The 21,204-nt window shown below is 39.6% G+C and overlaps 1 protein-coding gene across 2 annotated transcripts in view; it reads right to left on the reverse strand.

Moving 5' to 3' along the window:
- ARHGAP10 (Rho GTPase activating protein 10) overlaps positions 1–21,204 on the reverse strand; it is a 125,699-nt gene that overhangs the window by 67,960 nt on the left and 36,535 nt on the right. The window contains exons 4-9 of one of the 2 annotated variants that reach the window (XM_042470138.1): positions 16,101–16,172; positions 12,340–12,441; positions 10,913–11,023; positions 9,437–9,541; positions 7,297–7,426; positions 988–1,094 (exon numbers count right to left, since the gene is read on the reverse strand). In XM_042470138.1, coding sequence (XP_042326072.1) covers positions 988–1,094; positions 7,297–7,426; positions 9,437–9,541; positions 10,913–11,023; positions 12,340–12,441; positions 16,101–16,172 — 627 coding nt within the window. Of the gene's footprint in view, positions 1–987; positions 1,095–7,296; positions 7,427–9,436; positions 9,542–10,912; positions 11,024–12,339; positions 12,442–12,813; positions 12,855–16,100; positions 16,173–21,204 lie in introns of those variants that run through there. The other variant, XM_042470139.1, reaches the window with a different exon arrangement.

Genomic DNA, 21,204 nt, shown 5'->3' on the forward strand with positions numbered 1-21,204 from the left:
GGTCTAGAGACCAATTTTCTGCCTCTGGGGATTACAAAGACTGCCAAAATTTTCCCTTTAAAAAACCAACTGCAAATGGCTAGATAGCCCTTTCTTATTTTGACAAAATGTGTTTCTGCCCTTGTTAAACAGTTTGTGGAGGGTTCTGCAATCTACGCAAAAGGTGACTTGCTACTGCTGGTGGCTTCCAGAAGTGATCATTGTCTTCTTTTTTTATTCCAGCCAGAAAGAGGGTGGTGTGGAAAACTAAAGTAGGTGCTGGCCACAAGCATACCCTGGAATACATGAGGCCTCAAGAATATTGTGTCTAGCCCAGCTTTATACATACAGTACTAAGGGTCACTAAATGCAATTCCAACTACACAGATATTGGATGTTTGTAGCTATAATAATATCACAAAATTGATGAAACATATCAAAAAGATTGAAATTGGTCTGCTCAAGTACTGTTTCTCACAAGTCGTATAAGCTTTTGGACAGTAAGTATAGAATCAGAAAGCCACTGAAATGCAACAGGATCAACTTTCTCAATAGTCTTCACCAGCTATCAACAGCTGTGTGATAATGACAGCAGGAAATTATGATTAGGAAAATGAAATGCTTGCCCTGAAATCTCCAAACAATTCTAAAAGAGCATCTTGCTCTTGAAGGCCAACAATCTGAATGGTAACAAAAGAACATTAAACATGAAGCCTGCAACATGAGGATAATAAAACAAAGTTTCAGATTAAAATACTTTTTGTGTCTTGCTGGCTAGTTATTTTCAAGTAAACATCAAATCCTTTTGGCACTAATACCATAGTTAAAAAGGAACATGGGACAGTGTCTACTCTGCACTTTACAACTCTGTTTCAGAACCTTTTAGAATTATCATTCTGGTATTTTACCTTGCTGTGATTAAAACAAAAATTGTGAGTTAGAGAAAAGATATAAAGCACATTTTGTTTGTCATATTCTCACTTAGAATGAAATGTGAAATGTACTCACAAGTTTTCCGCCTGACCTGTGCTCAAATGGTATCATAGTAAATTTCTTTGTTTCTTTCTTGTACATACAGTAGTGTTTCACCCAGCTGGAGCCAAATGGTGCAGGTCCTTTAATAAAATAGTAATGATTTCATCACCTGGAATGTGATTAACTACATATTTTCTCATCTACACCATTGTTGTGCCAAAATTAAATTTGGAGGTTTCTTCAGTATATATGTTGTGAAGTCCTAGGTTTCCCCCTTTGCTGTACCTAGATACTTTTGAAAAATTAAATCAGTAAATAGAAATAAGTGAGAAAAATGGGAATTGGCAGTTTGCGCAAGAGGGGTTTATAGCGGCATGGCAGGGAGGGATAAAAGCTGCCTAAAGTCTCCAGATTAAATCCAACAGGTACTGTCTCACAAATGAAAAAAAAACCTTCCAGAAAGGTGTTGCTACACACTTTGTAGCAAAACACTGTCTGATTTCTGTTCATATTTACAATGAATGTGCACATTTTAAATGTTCATAGCTGTTAACCATTATTTAATTTAGATTATTATCACAAGTCACTACTTTAGTTGTGTACTGATCAAAGAAAGGCTAAGAAGTTCAATATACTATACTGACCACATCAGATGGGGGGGGGGAGGAGACACCAGAAGATAATGTTTCTTTCTTTCTGCCTTGGTGGCTGCATTAAGACATAGGACGTTATCACACGGGGCAAAATTGGAAGTTTAAAGTGGGGCCAATGCAGGGTCATCTAGGATTTAGGGACTAATTTGCAGCTGCTTTTCACATGACGCTGCAGGCAATCAGAAGAGAATCTAGGGTGAGTGTGAGGCAATAAGTAAATTCACAAACCTACTGGATTTACGTTTCCATTTTGCTTGCGAATTGGAATTGCTCCTTTCACGTAATGCCAGCCGTGTGGGAAAGCAAGCCTCAGATGACTTCGTTTCCCAGGATGCCTTGCTGTGCCAAAGAAGAAGAATGCTCTCGTCCCTTAAAGGGATACACACACACTTCCCTCTTTAGGCTTCCTGGCTGCTTTTCCTCCTCTAATTAAGGGCACAGCTTTGTGTGAGAAGGCAGAGGGAGGACGCTTTGGAAGTCCTCTTGGAAAGGAGGGCATGGAATCAGGCAGGCTTATGGAACCAGCCTCCTCTTTTCTCTCTCTTTTGTGTGTGTGTGTCTGGTTTTGGAGTTTGTAGAGAGGGCATTTTGGAAGTCCTCCAGGACATGAGGGAGAAATGGAGGATATGAAAAGGAAGGCATGGAATCAGGCAGGCTTATGAACCCAGCCTCCTTCTCTCTCTCTCTCTGGTGTTTGTGTGTGGTTTTAGGAGTTTGCAAAGGGATTCTGCCTTTCTCTGAAACCCCTTTTGGGGCTCCTGTGGCAAAGAGGATTCCCCTCCCAGGAGCATCTGTGTGTGTGCACTTGTGGAAATGACACTTTGGAGCATGCTCAGAGAAGGTATTTCTAAGCAGGCAATGAGGGTTTGTCTCCTTTTGATAGCCAAATTTGCATTGGGCCCACTTTAATGTGCTTTTAACCCCTTGTTGTGCTCTGTGTGTGATAACCAACAACAAATGGGATTGGTTTTCTGGGATGCCACCACTTTAACCATTTTTGGGATGGAGGCACATAAGACCTATGTGTGATAAGGTCCACAGTGTTGAACCCTGTTAACAGTGTTGAAACTATGTTAGCTATTATCTGAACAAAATACAGTGACATAAGGATTTGTATGGTCCCCTTCTGGTTTTAAGTTTTATGTAATCATGTTTTTGTGTCAGCTGAAGCAACAGACTGTGGTTAATATTAATAATGTTTACCTTTTAAAGGAGTGGTCATCTTCTAGGAGTCTACACTGGACCCTGGAGCCCACAGTGGCTGAACCAATGAAAACTTTGCCACTGCTGCAACAGAGGCTGTAAAATCATATGTAAACAAGGTACATAGGGCAACACACCTTAATTTTAAGGAAGTGCTGAGAAAGTACAATTTCCCTTGAAAAAAGATAGGGAATTATGATGATGGCAAGAAAATCACACCCTTTTTTAAAACATGTAACCAAGGCACATTGGTGTCATAAACCTTATTTTTAAAGTACATTTCCAGAAGACTTCTAGGTGCATAATTTTCCTTAAAAGCAAGGCGTACAGCAGTTATTTTGCCTCTCTCAGCCAATTCTGTGGCAGAGATGGTGGGGAACCTAGCAGGTAGTCCAAATGGAACTGGGGGAAATGCCCAGATTGTTATGTTGACCACCTTAAAAACCAACATCAAGTAATCTTTATGAAACTAACTGCTAAAACTAAACAGTAAGTATTTTCTCATTTTTTTCCTGCTCTGAGTTCTAACAGAAGGAACCCTAGAAGGAGTCTATGGTTGTTCCTTCCATGCTGGACCACAGGTTACTATGGCACCTGAAAGCAGCTTTTAATTCAACTAAGAGACTGCTTCAGGTAAAATTGAGTACTTGCGAAAAGTTTTGTCATGCTGGCATATTATCCTTACAGCTCAAGACATGAGAGGAGAGTATCTGCTTTTTAGAAAGGAGTTATACTGTACTTTTCATATCTTCAAATATTTTGCCCTGAAATACATAAGCTATGTCACATAGTACTTCACATGTAAACTATGTCAAGCTTACTTCACATGTAAGCTATGAATTCTCCTTGTTTCTGCCCAGATTGTATTGCTTTTTACTGAATAAATCTTACTTTTGTTAATATTTACTCCAAATTCTTGAAACCCATTACTTTTGTTAACACCACAGAAAGGTACAATAGAAAACCTACAGAATTAAATGAGAAATGTGTGCACAGAAATATATCAACTTATGTCTCTTTTAGATTTTGAAGAACCTTAGGCGTACAAATGTAAAACAGGGGTGGGCAAATGTGGCCCATGGGACACATGTGGATGTATAGGGTCTCTCTACTTCCTTAAGCTTTAAAGTCTAAAACAGGATTTGGGAGCAAAATTTTGTTTAAACTATGAGTGTACTGGGAGAGGGCAAAAATGGCTGCAGTGACTTGGAAAATGACTACCATGGATGTGAAGGACAAGTTGCATACCTGTAACTGTAGCTCTTCAAATGATCACAGGTGAATAAATGGGTTATCCTGTGCCTGTGCACTGCATCTTTTGAAATAGTTTAAAACCTTACATAGATTTTTTGGCAGTAGCATCACTCACTTCCAATGGCCCACTACAGGGCCTTCCCAGTGAAACCACCTGTTTTAAGAGCAGGCAGGACACGACAATGGGAGGATAGTCAGGGTTGTATGAGTTCAGAGATGACCACTCAAAGAATGACAGTTACAGATATGCAAACTGTCCCTCTTTGTGGTCTCTATGACTCACACAAATGGGAGACTAGCAAGCTAAACAAGGAGGAGGTGGGAATGTCACTGCAAAAAAAGTTGAAACTTTACTGAACAGTAAGTGAAATGTAAGACATCAGTGTGAAAGATAAGCACAATGCTTTTCATTCATACAAAGCAAATAATGATATAGAAACAGTTTCAAGGAATGAAAGTGCCCTGAAACATTAAACACAGTACAGAAGTCAAATTTCAAAATACATTAAAGATGAACTACAATGAAATACAGCCCTCCCCAAATCAGTGTCAACCCAAGACTACTATTCCACTCTTAGTGGGTTATGAGCATCATGGACTGTGACCAGGTAGCCACATGACAAATGTCCTTGAGTAGCACTCTAGTCAGGAAGGCCGAAGACAGGGACGTAGCTAGGATTTTAGGAAGGGGGGGAGGGTCCAGACTGAGTGCCACCATTATAATGGGGCTTCAGTGCAGCGTCGCAGCAGCACACCATTCGTTTTTCTAATGGAAGGGGGGAGTCCGGACTCCAAGAACACCCCCCCCCCTTGGCTACATCCCTGCCGAAGATGCAGTAACAGCCTGCCTGAAATGGGCTCAAACTCAAGCTGGAGGATGTTTTGAAGCCAGTTGGTATGCTAGATAGATGGTCAAAGCTACCCACTTCACAAAACACTGCAGTGAAATAGGCAGTCCTTTCTTCATTGAGGAGTAGTAGACAAGGAGTCTTTGTGAGGCTTTAAATGCTGCAGTCTTGTCGACGCAGAAGGCCAGAGCCCTCCACACATTGAGTTGAAGTATCAGTGGTCGAAGATTGAGCCACCTTTGTTGGATATGTGGAAACCTCTTGGACCAGTAGAAACCTAGACAATGCAGGTTCTTGTTCCCACCCCCACCTCCACAAAGGTCTTTTCTGCAATGCATGTCCCACTAGCTAAAGAGCATGCTCATTGGAGGTGATGGCTGAAGTCTCTTCCTGACACTTAGGCCAAGGATGCTTACTGGCCAGATAATAATGTTGTCAAGCCTCAGTCTCATAGTAGTAAGCATAGTACTGCCAATAATGACTGTCATAAGCTGAAGAGCTGCTATATCTAGAGTACCTGAACAGTGACCTGAACAGACTAGAAAACTGGGTCAAAGTTAACAAAATGAAATTCAACACGGAGAAATGTAAGGTACTGCACTTAGGGCGGAAAAATGAAATGCACAGATATAGGATGGGGGACACCTGGCTGAATGAAACCACGTTTGAAAGGCATCTAGGAGTCCTAGTAGACCACAAGTTGAACATGAGTCAACAGTGTGATGCGGCAGCTAACAAGGCCAATGTGATTCTAGGCTGCATCAAGAGAAGTATAGTGTCTAGATCAAGGGAAGTAATCGTCCCACTCTATTCTGCTCTGGTCAGGCCCCACCTGGAATATTGTGTCCAGTTCTGGGCACCACAATTCAAAAAGGACATTGAGAAACTGGAGCGTGTCCAAAGGAGGGCAACTAAAATGGTGAAGGGTCTGGAAACCATGCCCTATGAGGAAAGACTTAGGGAGCTGAGGATGTTTAGCCTGGAAAAGAGAAGGTTAAGGGGTGATATGATAGCCCTATTTAAATATTTGAAGGAATGTCATGTTGAGGAGGGAGCAAGCTTGTTTTCTGCTGCTCCAGAGACTAGAATGCGGAACAATGGATACAAGCTCCAGGAAAAGAAATTCCACCTCAACATTAGGAAAACTTTCTGACAGTAAGGGCTGTTTGACAGTGGAACAAACTGCCTCGGAGTGTGGTGGGGTCTCTTTCCTTGGAGGTCTTCAAACAGAGGCTGGATGGCTGTCTGTCGGGGATGCTTTGATTTAGATTTCCTGCATGGCAGGGGGTTGGACTAGATGGCCCTAAAGGTCTCTTCCAACTCTACAATTCTATGATTCTAATAGGATTCAGTCAGTTGACCCTGACTGCCTTAGACCATGGTGTCTACAATGACAGTAAGGCTGATGGCCTCTGTGTCAAGACCAGTGACAGCTGCTGAAATGTGACCAGGAGTGCAAAGATATCTCAGAAGCTGAACTGAAACCCAAGCAGGATCAAGGGCAACAGGAGTGGGATCTATGTGAATGCTGACACGGTGGCAACATTATGGCTGGCAGAAATTTGGAAGCTGCATGTCGACCTGGGGAGGGTAAGACTGTGACCCTCAGAACCGAATGCTTTTATTTAGTGCCACAAGACGTGCACTTTTCAAAGGAAGCATCTCCTTTGAGAAGAGACTTAGAAGGCAAGTGCAGCTTTAACCGCCAAATGCTAGACAACTCATATCAAAAAACCTGGCCAACTCTGGGGACAAACTGTCCAGAAGGCCAAAAAGAGACCAATCAATGATCAATGAACTTGGTTCCTCTCGATGCTGCTGCAGTGGGAGGCAAAAAGGAACTGGAGGTTTTGACAGGAAGGTACCTATATAGGGCTCCTATAAAAGGCTGCCAAAATGCTTATGTAACACTATACAAAATTTCGAAAGATGCACTGTGCAGGATAAGGGCAAAGTATGGCTCATGGGCCACATACAGATGTATAAGGTCTCTCTACTTATAAAACAGGACTCAGGAGAAAAAAAATATTTAAATGGCGGATCATACTTCCCCATGGGCAGACATTCTTTTAATGGTTTTGAGAGTGTACTGGGAGAAGGCAAAAATGGCTGCTGGGGGCTTGGAAAACGGCTGCCATGGGTGTGAAGAAACAGTTATTTTGTGAGCTCTCCAAGTTATTCCCTCAGTGCAAGTTGATTAGCAGTATTTTCAATATTTGCTCACCGCCCCTTTTTATCATGACATGTGTTGTGTCACTGTAACTATAAACTTTATTTATATCTTGCCTTTCCCCCATCAAATGTAACTACAACAGAGATAGGACTGATACGCCATGAGTATTCTCAAAACTTATACTCAACAAGTTATAAAAATAGTCTCTTACTTTTCTCCTGCACATAAAGGTAGCCTTCCATTGAAAACTGATTAGCTCTTTTATGTTCCTGAGGATTTAGCTTGATTTTATTCATGAGCTCTTCTACTTCCGACCTTGTTCCCTCAAAACGATTTCTTGTCTACATAAGGAAAAAAAAAGATTTTAAAAATTATTTTATAATTTAAAACAGTTAACAAAGTATATCTATTAAAAAGGAAAACAAGGGGATTTTTAAAAACTTCTCTTGGTGTCTGACATTTCTAAGGAAAAAAATTGAGGTTTTTTATCATTTTATGGAATTGAGATTTGAAACTATACTAACACTAGACCACAGAATAAAATTATGCAAAATAAGATGACTCTATGCACATTTTTGAGAGAGATAAAAAGAGATGACACATTGACCAATAACTCTTTCTGAAACTGCTTCTGATATGCTGATATAATATGACCTTTACATGTGTCTTCAAATCATTTCCTAGGGCAGTCCTAGGGCAAACTTATCATGGGTTTTCCTGGCCAGATTTATTCAGAGAAGGGTTGCTTTTGTCTTCCTCTGAGAGAGTACAACTTGCCCACAGGGCTTCCATGGCTGAGCAGGGATTCCAACTCTGGTCTCTAGAGTTAGAGTCCAATGCTTAAACCACTACATCACACTGGGTCTCACCTGGCAACAAATATAAGAACTTACATAGCTCAAAGAAAGCATAATGAGGCCAGGAAAGGTGCATGGGAAGGGCACTTCGATTCTTTATTTTAAGAGAATCCAATATGACATTCTGGAAATGTTAGACTGGACCTAATAGTTTATCTATAGAGCAGTGGTACACAAATTTTTTACCCTTGCATCTACATTTATACATAGCATGACATCTGCATGCAGACACTGTGCCCCCCCTTGACTTAGTAAATGAATGAAAACATTTTATTTAGTGTGAATATTTTCATTCGCATATTCATGTTTGAACACTTTATAAAGGACTAATGTCATTCAAATTAGGACAGTTTTATTTAAATAAATTCAATATTTACCTCAACACATGTGTGAATTTATCCATAAAACACTTTGGGAAGAGAAGGTATCAGAGCTTCCAAGTTTTGCAACCTCTTTGAGCAACTCTCAGGCCCACCGCCCCATCATTTGAAAACCACTGCTCTAGAATGTTTCAGTTTTTTTACATAAAGGAACAACTGAATCATCTCAAAGTCACTGATCCCCACTGACACTCCTTAAGATTTGTCAAGTGTTAACGTTGTTAAAAATTCCACCCCTCTGACTCAATCACTAATACCCATGACAAAAAAACATATTCTAGGAGACATCATGTAATCAACAGAAACATGGTATTGTTGCACTATTTACTTTATTCTTTGAAAGATTCTTGATTGCTTGTTTTGGAGGGCCATGAGAAGAAGACTTTCTATGAACTACTGTGCAGGAAGACTTCTTATGGTGCACTACTACAACGTATCACATATTTTACTCCAGTATAAAAAATATGATAAAGAATACAGACAGCAACATATATAGTAGACTATAAAAATAGTCCTGAGAGAGAATTCTGGATTTGGGATCATTCTTAAAAAGTACAAAGTCCACTGTATAAATGCAGCTGCACAGGTACATACCCCATAAGATTGTTTCTTGGTTTAAAAAACGACAAACACCATGTATATATGAAAAACCTGCATGAACTTGTACGTTCACACTATGTACATTAGAAAAAGTTATATCCTTTTCATTTTTTCATGACTTTGGCTGCATTTGCTCTGCAGAAAACAATACAGTTTGACATCACTTTAACTGTCATGGCTTAATATATGGAATCCTGGAGTTTGTAGATTGTTGTGGCACCAAAACTCTCTGACAGAGAAGGCTAAATGTCTCCCAAAACTACAATAATAGGTGGCAGAAAAAGTACTGCATACAGTATTAACATGTCATACCACTCACTAGCCTGAAGATGGCATTACATCACCTAGAACTTCTCTAGATTATTATTTCACATTACAGAACTCCCCCCTCCTAAAACTGAATAAGTGTAAAACAAGATGCATTGAAACATATTTTAACTTATTTATTTATTTATTAAATATAAATAAAATCCGTATTATTTTTGCTTAAATTAAAAGGAGTATCTTCACTTACATTCTGGATATTGATCTGCAGAGCCATTTTGTAGTGGTTAAAATCTTTGGCAAGTTCATATCCCTGATGGTAGAAAGTAAACATACCCTGAAAAAAAGACAAGACCTAGAACACAATAAAAATAGGGTTTTTTTTAGCACAGATCATAAGGAAATGGTTTCTTTCAATATCACAAAAGTCTAAGCCCATTTTGCTACAAGTAAACCCTGTACAGTGGTACCCCGGGTTACGAATTTAATTCGTTCCGCCGCCGCGTTCGTAACCCGAAAATCTTCGTAAGCTGAAAAAGCCATAGGCGCTAATAGCGAAAGCCGCGATTTCGTGCGAAAAAGCGCCGAAAAGCACCAAAAAATTTTTCGTAACCCGAAATAACCTTCGTAACCCGGAACAGTTTTTTTCAATGGATTTTTTTCGTAACCCGGAAATTTCGTAAGGCGGCGCATTCGTATCCCGGGGTACCACTGTATAATACAACAAACTCAATTCTTGGTAGTGCCTAGATACTTAATACTTAATACTCATAATGCAAAAAACAACAAATTTTTAGAATTTATAGAATAGAAATAACTAAAAGGATCATTTGGAAATGCAAAAATGTAAGAAAGCTGCCCCTAGGCTTAAGCTTGCTTTCTCCAAATCTTAGATCTACTGAATATACTAGACTATAAGTCAACCTCATGTATAAGTTGAGGACAGCTTTTTGGGCCAAAATTAGGGATTTTGAGATGACACGTGGATAAGTTGAGGTAAAACTCTCAGCACCCTTCCTTCCTCTCCTCTGCAGCCCTACCATCTCCTTGAGAGACAGCCAGATGGGGAGGAAGCTTGAGGGGTGAACAGCTGCCCTACCTTCCCTCCGCAGCCCAGCTGTTCCCTTGGAAGACAGCTAGGCTAGGGAACGAGGCTCAGAGAGCCAGCGCTAGCCCTCCATCCTCCCCCCTGGCTGTCTCCCAAGAGGCAGCCATGGTGGGGACAAGGCTTGGGGAGCCAGCACTGGCCCTCCACCCCGGCTAGCCCCTCAGGAAACAACCAGGCTGGGAGGAGGCTTGATACAATATTGACCCGAGTGTAAGTTGACCCAGGCTTTTGAAATCAAATTTTTCAACTTATACATGAATATATATGGTATTTCAGATAAATACTAAATCACACTAGTCACTTTGCTACAATAATGCTGACACAACTAACACATCACCCAAATGGCTGTGATTTGCTAATATCTCAAAAGTGTGGGAACATTACATATAAGTAATTCCCTCATGGCTGTGTGTATACATAAAGATGACTTAGGCATAAACTGCGTATCTCTTCACCTTGGAAAGTAAAAGACACACTGAGAAAACTAACTCATCAAAGCATGCATTAACATGGCCTTCGGATCCAGAATTTTGGAGCACTTCGCCACATGAAAATTTTACTTTTACTAGTCTTCCATCCTAAAATTTTCTTTCAGAGATTGTATTATTCACTACTTACAGGTTCTACAAACTCAAATTTCTTCCGTTCTTGTATTTCTTGTAGCTTACACACATATTCAAGTGATAGCTCATAGAAGTGTTTTCGGTTTTGCTCCACTAAGATGTCTGCCTGCATAAAGAAAACATTGTTTTAAGATTTCCATATCCTTTGCAAGATAGGTACAGAAACATATCCAGTGCAGATGCCACAATTCAACACAAAACTGGAAATACATATGAAATGTTTTAATTGCACATAATTCAAAGGGCCCAAAGAGGCCATATGGGTGGGGTATAAATAAATAAGTATTATTATTAATATGCCATACATACTCAACTATAAATCGACCTCATGTTTAAGCCAAGGGCAGGTTTGGGGGCCAAAATTATGAATTTTTATATGACCAATGTATAGGTCGAGGGTAAAACTTAGGGGCATGATACAAAGGATGTAAACAATGGGGGGGGGAGGAAAATGATGCCGAAGAATGATACAATTTTTCTGTCCAAACATTCAAAAAGGCCAGAAGAGGAAACCACAGTGAAGAGAATAGAGGGGGTTGGTCCTTCTGTGAGGTTCTCCCGGAATGGACTAAGCTCTTACCTTTTGCCACTCATCTCAGATCAGGAGATAGTTCCTATTTTGAGTTAAAATACAGCACTTGAACTAACCCATGGGTAAGTCAACCCAGGTTTTTTGGATCAATTTTTTGACTAAAATTTCTAGACTTAAACATGAGTATATACTGTAATTTTAACATGAGATAATTGCAGCATAAGATACATTCCATTGTACTGTCTTTCGCATTAAGATTCTGAAGCCTTTAATAAATACAGCACACTGTAGTCAAACAAAATTTTTCTGTGACCTAATAATAAAAATATCCTTTTAAGTTTCAATGATTTGTAATTTCCACAACTAATAGATAAAGTAAATATATTTGGTGAACAATATAAAAAAGCACCTAATTTGCACAAATTCCTCCCATCAGAGATACAAGGAGCTCATTGTTTACTTCATTAAAACATATGCCATATTAAAACATATACAGTGGTTTCTTCTTTTACATGGAGGATCCATTCCAGATCTCCCCCCCATGTGAAAGAAATTCCACATATGCTTGAGCCCCATTAGAAGTAATGGGGCTCATGCTCACGGTGGCATGTGCACACCATGGGCGTGCGCGTCATTAGTCCTTTTGGCGCACAGCGGCGCTTCTTCCGTCACTGCTTTCAGCATATGCTAAAAGCAGTGTATAATGTACCCGCGTCATATGTAGGCACACTGTACACTAATTCACACAATTAACATGTCTGCCTAGTACAACTCTAAAAGAAATAAAATTATATGCTAGTAATTTAATTTCAAGAGAATCAGTGCTACTCAAATTACTTTTTCTCCAGTAAGAGGATGAATTATCTTTGACAAAATAATAATGGCAATACCTCCAATAGCTGAGCTTCTTTCTTCCTAGCAGACATATTTAAATGCTTGTCTAATAAACTGTAGTTCTTTTCTGTTTCTTTATCAAACTTCTTCTTTTCATCCTATAAATAATTTAAATTGCAAGATCATTTAAACTGTGAAAACATCACATTTGCTCTTACTGTGTTATTTAACCATTTAATGCTTTAAACCAAAACTTCTTTTTAAATAACTTGCTCTTTTAAAAATGCAAACCTACAACAACAGTAGTGTTACATTTAAATCAATTAATTTATTGTATTATATTTTAAAAACCAATAATTCTGAAGGAAAAAAACAAATTTTGTTTCACAGCAGTTCAGAAGAGGCATTTCTTCCTATGTGAGGCAAAAGGAATGCCTCTTGTAAGGACTCAAAAAAAGACAGAGCTAAAACATTGATTACAGAAGTTAAAAAAATATCGTATATACTCGTCTATAAGTCCAAAAACTGACCCCAAAATCCCAGGTCGATTTATTTACGAGTCATTATGGCAATGTGATAGCAGCTCTTTCAGATTTCCCCATGCAATACGGAGAGGAGTTTATTTCTCTCTGGAATCAAGCAGAAAGAGTCATGCGTGACTGATTGATATTGCTATTTGTTTACAAGTTCCTTTCCTGCCTGCACATCTGGCTGAAATGAAAGCTGAAGTGATGAAGCAAAAAGCCTCAATAAGAATCTCTCTTGCCATATGCACACATACACACACTGAAGGAACAGCCAAGGTTTACCCTCAACTTATCCATGGGTCTTGGCAAAATCCATAATTCTGGCCCCAAAACCTGACCTCAACTTATACATGAGGTCGACTTTTAGATGAGTATATACGATAATTAAATACTACCAACATCAAAACACAGATTAACAACAGCATAGTTAAAAAAAGTAAAAATCATTAAACATTAAAACAGCATACCACATTACTCAAATAAAATCTACCCACCAAACACCTGGCTAAATAAAAATGTCTTCAGCTGCTGGCAGAAAGAGAGCAGGAAGGGGCCTGACCTCCCATAGCATGAAGTTCCACAGTCAGAGAAGGCTGTGAAGGTGGTGGGACTGTGAAAAAGCCACCTCCTGCCGATCTTAGCATTTGGGCTGACTTGCATAGGGAGATATAAGCCTTCAGATAGTCTGGATCCAAGCTGTTTAGGGCTTTAAAAGTCAAAACCAGCACCTTGAATTCTGCCCGGAAACGGATCTGCAGCCAGTGTAGCTGTTTTAGCAGGGGAGTGACATGTAGCCAGCCCCAGTCAACAACCTGGCTTCAGCATTTTGCACTTGCTGCAATTTCCAAACAGTTTCCAAGGGCAGTTCCACGTAGAGCATGTTACAATAGTCTAAACAGTATGTAATCAAGGCATGTGTCATCATAGCCAGATCCAACTTCTCAAGGAACAAGCACAGCTGGCACACTAGTTTTAACTGTGCAAATGCACTCCTGGCCACAGTCAAAACCTGGGTATCTAGGATCAGATCTGAATCCAGGATCACACCCAAGCTGTCAGCCTAGATTTCAGGGGGAATGTTACACCATCCATCACAAGCTGAATCCCTATTACCTGATCTGCCTTTCGACTGACCGGGAGCACCTCTGTCTTGCCTGGATTAAGTTTCCATTTGTTTACCCTCATCCAGTCCATTACTGACAGCAGACATTGGTTCAGTACAAAGACAACTTTCTTGCAGTCAGATGGAAATGAGAGCTAGAGTTGGGTGTCATCAGCATATTGGTGATACTGCACCCTAAAACTCTGGATGACCCCTCCCAGAGGTTCATGTAGATGTTAAATAACATGGGGGACAAACCAGAACACTTAGGGACCCCACAGGCCAACGGCCAGTGAGAGCAAACAGGAGTCCCCCAATGCCATCTTCTGAGTTCGTCCCTCCAAGGACTGAAGCCACTGTAAGACAGTGCCACCAAGTGCCATCCCAGAGAGGCAACCCAGAAAGATACCATGGTTGATGGTATTGAAAGCCACTGAGAGATCCAGCAGGACCAACAAGGAAAAACTCCCCCTTTCCCGCTCCCTGCACAGATCATCCACCAAGGTGATCAAAGCTGTCACTGTCCTATAGCCAGGTCTGAAGCCAAATTGAAATGGACATAGACAATCTGTTTCATCCAAGAACCCCTGGAACTAAGAGGCCACCACACGTTCCAACATCTTGCCTCAAAAGTGGATATTTGAGAATGACCAATAGTTTTCCAATCTGGTGGGATCAAGGAAAGATTTTTTTCAGTAGTGGCCTTACTACAGCTTCTTTTAGACAAGCTGGGAACCTGCTTTACTGTAGTGAGGCATTCACTACTTCACTTAACCAGTCAGTCTGTCCCCTCTGGCTGCTTTCAACAGCCAAGATGGGCATGGATCCCCTATACAGCTCTCCAAAGATTCTGTCCACATTCTCAGGATGCACAAACTGAAAAGTATCCAATAACATTGGGCAAGCAGGTGCCAAGGTTACAGCCACCAAAACTGTATCAACTACAGCGTCCAAGTTGGAGCGGATCCAAGCGATTTTATCCTCAAAGTGCTGTGCAATCTCTTCACAGCAGGCTAACAAGTGGTTTATATACTGGTCTTGCGGGGCGAAATGGACAAGACCCCTGACCACTCAAAACAGCTCCGCTGGATGACACTGTGCAGATGCAATTGTGGCAGTGAAGAAGGAGTTCTACACTGCCACCACTGCCACGGCATAGACTTTCTAATAAGCTCTAGCCCATGTTCAGTCAGACTCACTCTGAGACTTCCACCATCGTCACTCTAATCTCCATCCCACTTATCTGATCACCAGGGTGCTCACTTAGTTCCACTCTGTGGGAGAAGACGTTTAAGAGCAATCATTTCCACAGCCCTGGCCATTTCCCTATTCCAGAGATCAGCCAAGGCTTCGACAAGATCAACTGCCAAGGCAACAGGAAACTCCACAAGATCCATCAGGAATCAATCTGGATCAATAAGCCTCCTAGGGCAGACCATCTTAATCTACAATGCTATCAAACTATTTAAAATCAAATCAACAAGTTACTGCATCATCTTGTATATTTACTCAGAAGAAAGTCTCACTTTATGGCTCAATCTTTATCACGTATATTTAGCATAGCATTGTCATGACATAATCATCATGATCACCACTCTTCATTTATGTTCCACTTTTTCCCCCTATACTGGGACACAAGGCATCTTATAAAAGTTACAAGAAATACAGTTAAAAGCACTTGAAAAGACACTGGTAAAACATATAGAAGTTACTCTTGAAATATAATTAAACTATCCACAGAAATAAAACCATTTAAAACATATCAATAAGAACAATAAAAGTCAGCAAGACAGCATTTTATTTATTTATTTATTTATTTTGTATGCTGCCTTTTTCCCAGAAGGGACTCAAGGTGGCACACAGATAAAAACATTTTAAAAGCCCTTGCAGTCAATTCCTACAAGACTGTTGGAACAGAAAAAAATTCATTTACTAATGGAAGGAGAACAAGGACAAAACCACTGAAGTTTACTTAATTACAATTTTCAATTAAGTAATCACAGGGAAGAAGAATTATCCATTGATACTGTGAGAAATATCCAATATTATATATACAGTATGATCAATTAGGGATAGTCCCTCTTATTTATGATGTTGGCTAAAGACCCACCCCTAATCTATAAGAAATAAATCTCCAGCCTGCTTCTTTACTCAAAACATACTTAGAGGAGGGGGAACATTAACAAACCTTTACAGCTCCAAGATGCTCTTTTCTGAACCTTTCCAGAGGCTTGATCAGAGTTTCCGTAACACTAAGGGCCTGCCAAAAATAAGATAAACAAATATTAGTCTTACAAGCTTACAATGCCAGGTATTATTACGGTATTTTACAATTATTTCTGAAGTACACATCAATCTGTTTCCTTAGATAAATTGTGCTCTCCACTCACATTGGAAAGATTTCAAGTATGCATATACTCATTGTTATATCAGAAACACAATAAATCACTGTAACAGAGCCTTCCAAGAACATACCCTCCATCTATGTGACAAGATCAGTGGGCACAGAAACTTTTAATAGACTTCAGTCATAGGCACATGCAGTACAGTGCGCCCTTGCATGGGGAATCCATTCCGGACACCCCACATAAGGCAAAGAGTGCGTATGCTCGAGCCCCATCGAAAATAATGGGGTTCATACATGTTGTGCGGTGCATGCGCCGTGGACATGCACACCATTGTTTCTTCCATCACGCGGCTTTCAGCATAAACTGAAAGCTGCGTAAGAGGCACCTGTGTCTGTTTTAATCCTATTCCCATTGCCTAACCACAATATGATACTTAAATCTGGGGAGTTTTTGAAAGTTAACTTATAGTCAAAACAGGAAGATTTCTTAAAATACATTTATAAAAGTCTGTACACATATCTAGATAGTTACCGGATAGTGCATGATAACTGTTACTTGTTTTTCTTCAAAGAAAATACAAAAATCGTATTAGGCTCTTGCTTAAGTTTTTTGTCTACTGATAGTTTTAGTTTGTCAATGTGTTGCTTTTATATAAAATTTTAGCTTCTTTGAGCAAGATAAGCAGAGCAGAATGTCATGAGTAAGTAAATAAATTCTTTTGACAGAAGGCACCAGATCCCATCTGATCTTGGAAGCTAAGTTGATGGGAGACTGCCAATGAATACCAGGTGCCATTTCAAAGGAAGGGACTGGTAAAACTACCACTGAGTGCTCTTGCCTAAGCAAACCCTATGGAATTAAAAGGGTCATCATAAATCGACAGATGACTCAAAGGCACATAAGCACACACTAACAAAATATTTCAGTAGGCCACATCCAATATGATGACATGGTAGCACTGAGATTTTCAGTACTTTCTTTCTGCAACCCTCTTGATGGGCAAAAACTTCATACATATTTACTTCTCCAACTCCTAGTCCAAGCCTCTCTCAGCTTGCTTTGATATTCTCCCTTTGCCCCTCTTTTAAGTATCAGCCTGTATGGCCATTTTCCCCTCTTCCCAAGCCTGGCTTGCTGCTGGCTCTTGGATCAGCAGACAATAAGCAACAGTTGTCTTGTAAACTCCTCAAGATGTCCTAGAGCCTTCTTACAGGTCTGTCTACTCTCCCTTGACGTTCCTGCTGAGCCATCCTTGCTATCACTGTTTTGTCTTTAAATACTGCCAAAAGGGCCAAGGAAGTGCCAGATGCCCCGATTTTTGTAAGCATTAGTAATAATATTTATCAAATGCTTCTCTATTCATCAGGGTCCCCAAATGTAAAGTACAAAAAAGTATGTAAAATAGGTGTTTTTTAAAGGGATTGAAAGAAACATTTTGAAAGCCCATTTTGAAGAACAAAGGTGACGGCCTGCTGGACGTTCAGGAAGGACAGAGCTGCTCTCACTTCCCTTCCCAAGGAGTTCCACAATCAAAGAGTTGTTTGCATGTGTATGTGTGTGTATATTCCTGTCTTGTGTACTTATGAACGCCTCCAAGCCACTTTTGCTCAAGCTGTGTTCATTTCCAAGTTGACTGGATAGTAGATGCAGTAAAGGCAAGCACATCTACATACCTTTTCAGCTACAAAATAATAAAATGTTAAACATCATGACTTGATATGTTGTCTTCATTCAACTAATTTTACAAGCTTGTGCATGGTTCACATAGAATTTCCTGCATGCAGCCACACTGCATACACTGAAAGCAGTGCAGCATTACATTATAGCAGCAGCTTGCTAGCCATAGATGAAAAGAAAGTGCATGTAGGTAAGTGAACAAAATCTTACCCATGTAAATAAGCAGGATGGCATAGTCTCTCCTCTGCAACTAATAGAAGGATCAAGCTGCTCCACTTGTACCCAGCATAGGAACAAGAGGCTTATGGTTGTTTTTTTAAAAAAAAATTGTAGGCTAATGGCATTAGTCAACTTATTAACATGGCTAAAATAGCACAGATATTGAATTATGCCACCAGTAAATATCTGCTAAACTCAACAAAGTCTAAACTACTTTATAAGAATAAGAAAAAGGCCTAAGTACAAGTTTCACGCACAGCATAGGAGAGAATTATACAACCCTCCATATGCTGTTGGCTCACAAATCCCATTAGGCCCAGTCTGCATGTTGTTGTTAACTGCCATCAAGTTGACTTTGACTCATGGTGACCCTATGAATGAGAGCCTTCCGAGTCACCCAATCATCAACAGCCCTGCTCAGGCCTTGCAGACTTTGATCGAGTCTATCCATCCGGACCATGGTCATCCTCTTTTCCTACTGCCTTCTAGTAACAAAGCATTATTGTCTTTTCTAGTGAATCATGTCTTCTCATGGTATGCATAGCCTGGATAGCCAATGGAAAAGCCTGAACAATCAGTGGTAAAGAATGCTAAGAGTTGCGGTCCAACAATAACTGGCAAGCTGAAAAGTTTTTGCCCACTGTATATACACTGTCAGTCTGTACATAAATCTGTATACCTGCCAAAATGAAGGAACATTAATGTCTGCATGTGGCATATTCAGAAAAGTATGGTAAATGCTGACTGTAAAAAAATTCTATTATCATGTAAGATAGTGTGCATAATCTACGCATAGTGGTCAACAATGAACTATATGATGCAATGAGTATACAGAATTTTCTGGCTTGTTTATTAATGCTTTCACCATGCCCATATATGAGAAAGCATATTCTCTGGGCTCATTTCAAATTAGACATTAGGAACATGATCATAGTTTTTATCCCAGACATTCTTTTAAATGTCTCCCACGACCCACATACTACTCTGTGTTCCAGTCTGAAAGAACATTTTGCGCTCATTTTACTGGCAAAGGAACAAATGACCTTTAGTTAGAAATTTTCTTTACAAAAATGGAAAACATGCAAGCAATACTTATTATGTGTAATTTACTCTAACACAACATACAGCCTTCCTCCCTTAAAGCTGATTTTTGTTTGTTTGTTTGTTTGTTTGTTTAAAGAGAACAAAGAGATGTAGTTATTTGTGCACATGTAAAAATCAGGATCTTTGTAGAGAGAAATCGAATATACTTGTAGATCTGTTTAATTTTTGCTGTTATCAAAACACACTTTAAAAGCTTCATTTACCTCCTTAAATTTTCATATTTTTAATTCAAATCTTAGATATTAAATCAAATGCAAAGAGAACTGTATAAAATCTCTCAAATGTTCCTTTATGGTTTCAGGGAACTCTGTAGTCCTGAGATAACCCACATTTTGTTTATACAGAATTATGTAACATTCTCTAATGATATCAACCTGGAGACATTCTAAAACGGAAATGAATCCTTCCAAATTCCTCCTCGTGGAGCAGAAGAAGCAGATTGATGTTTTTTCTTCAAGTCAATTCTGATCTATGGGCCACCCTAAGACAAACCCGTCACAGGGCTTTCTTGGCAGAATTTGTTCAGAGGGGCTTTGCCCTTGCCTTCCTGTGAGGCTGAGAGAGTGTAACATGTCCAAGCTCACCCAGATGGTTTCCATAACAGACTGGGGATTTAAACCGTGATCTCCTAGTCCCAGTCCAAACAATAAAACACGATAGCTCTCTAGAAGGGAGACAATGCCAACCCAAAGCTTACTAAGCTAATTCTCATAATGTTAAACAGTGATTTAGTATTATGATTGAATAAGGGCTTTTAAGAAAGTGCAAACATTTACATTATGATTATTACTACTGATGCTGTTGCATTTACAGTCATCCCTCCATATGTGCAGACATGGAAGTCCGTGGTCTCACTCTCTGTGGGAGGGATGAGCTGCTATGTTTAAAATGGGTGTGCGCGCCTGCATGCAATCCCGCACATGCTCCACAGGGACATGCACTATTATTCTCTATGAGACTTGCATATGTGCAAGTCACCATTTGGGGGGGGGGCAGATCCTGCAAGTTGGGAGGGCCGACTGTATTTAATACTGCTTACTCACTGTGGCACCTGAGATGTACAGCAGATAAAAATAGATAAAATATTGTTTTGAAACAAAATTTAAAAACTAAATACACTTGTCTTAAAGCTAATGCCCACATGGCAGTATTCTGTGGGTGAAGAGTGCAAAATTTTACAGCTGCGTAGGATATGGATGAATTCAGTGCCAAAAGGGCTACCTCTTTGTAGTGCAAAATAACTGATTAATCATTCCCCACTTATCTAATGGAAAACCACATCCAAAAACATTTTTGTACAAACAAAATGAAGTTATAGCGGGGAAAAGATTCCCAAATTTCCACTGTAGTTCAATTGCTACATTTCTCATACAAAATGTAAGGACTATGTTTTGTAATGCCTAACCAGCTGAACTTGACTTTTTGGATTCCACTTTAAAATGTCCCCAAGGGGCAAAAAAGATTCTTTCTTGATATGTTCCTGGAGGATCTGCTGAAAGAATGTTGTTTATTTTACTAAAGTCATACAGTAATAATTTGTGGGAATTTCTATGTTAAGCCTCAGCTTTTTCTTTTTAAAATGTATCCCAATGGAAGAATCAACCACAATAGCAGCAAACAAAGTAACTTAGCGCAGGATGACAAAGCTATATGTATATTTTTATTGCTCAACCTAAATAAACTACTGAATAAGTAATCATATATTCACCTGAAGAAACTAATTTGAATAGGCCAGTCAATGCCAATGGATAGCAGAGAGTAGCAAGATGTTGCAAAACTACTACTGTACTAATTACTTCATTAGATTTCAAAGAAAAGCAGAACTAAATAGGTAACCTCTTTACTTTAAGCATGAGCAAAGAATAGGCTGGGAGGGTTTCATCTGAGAACACCTTGCAATTTGGACCTATGAACCCATGGTGGGACTTTTACAGTTTTGCTCTG

The sequence above is a fragment of the Sceloporus undulatus genome, chromosome 5 (assembly GCF_019175285.1).
Source record: "Sceloporus undulatus isolate JIND9_A2432 ecotype Alabama chromosome 5, SceUnd_v1.1, whole genome shotgun sequence".
NCBI classification, from domain to species: Eukaryota; Metazoa; Chordata; class Lepidosauria; order Squamata; family Phrynosomatidae; genus Sceloporus; species Sceloporus undulatus.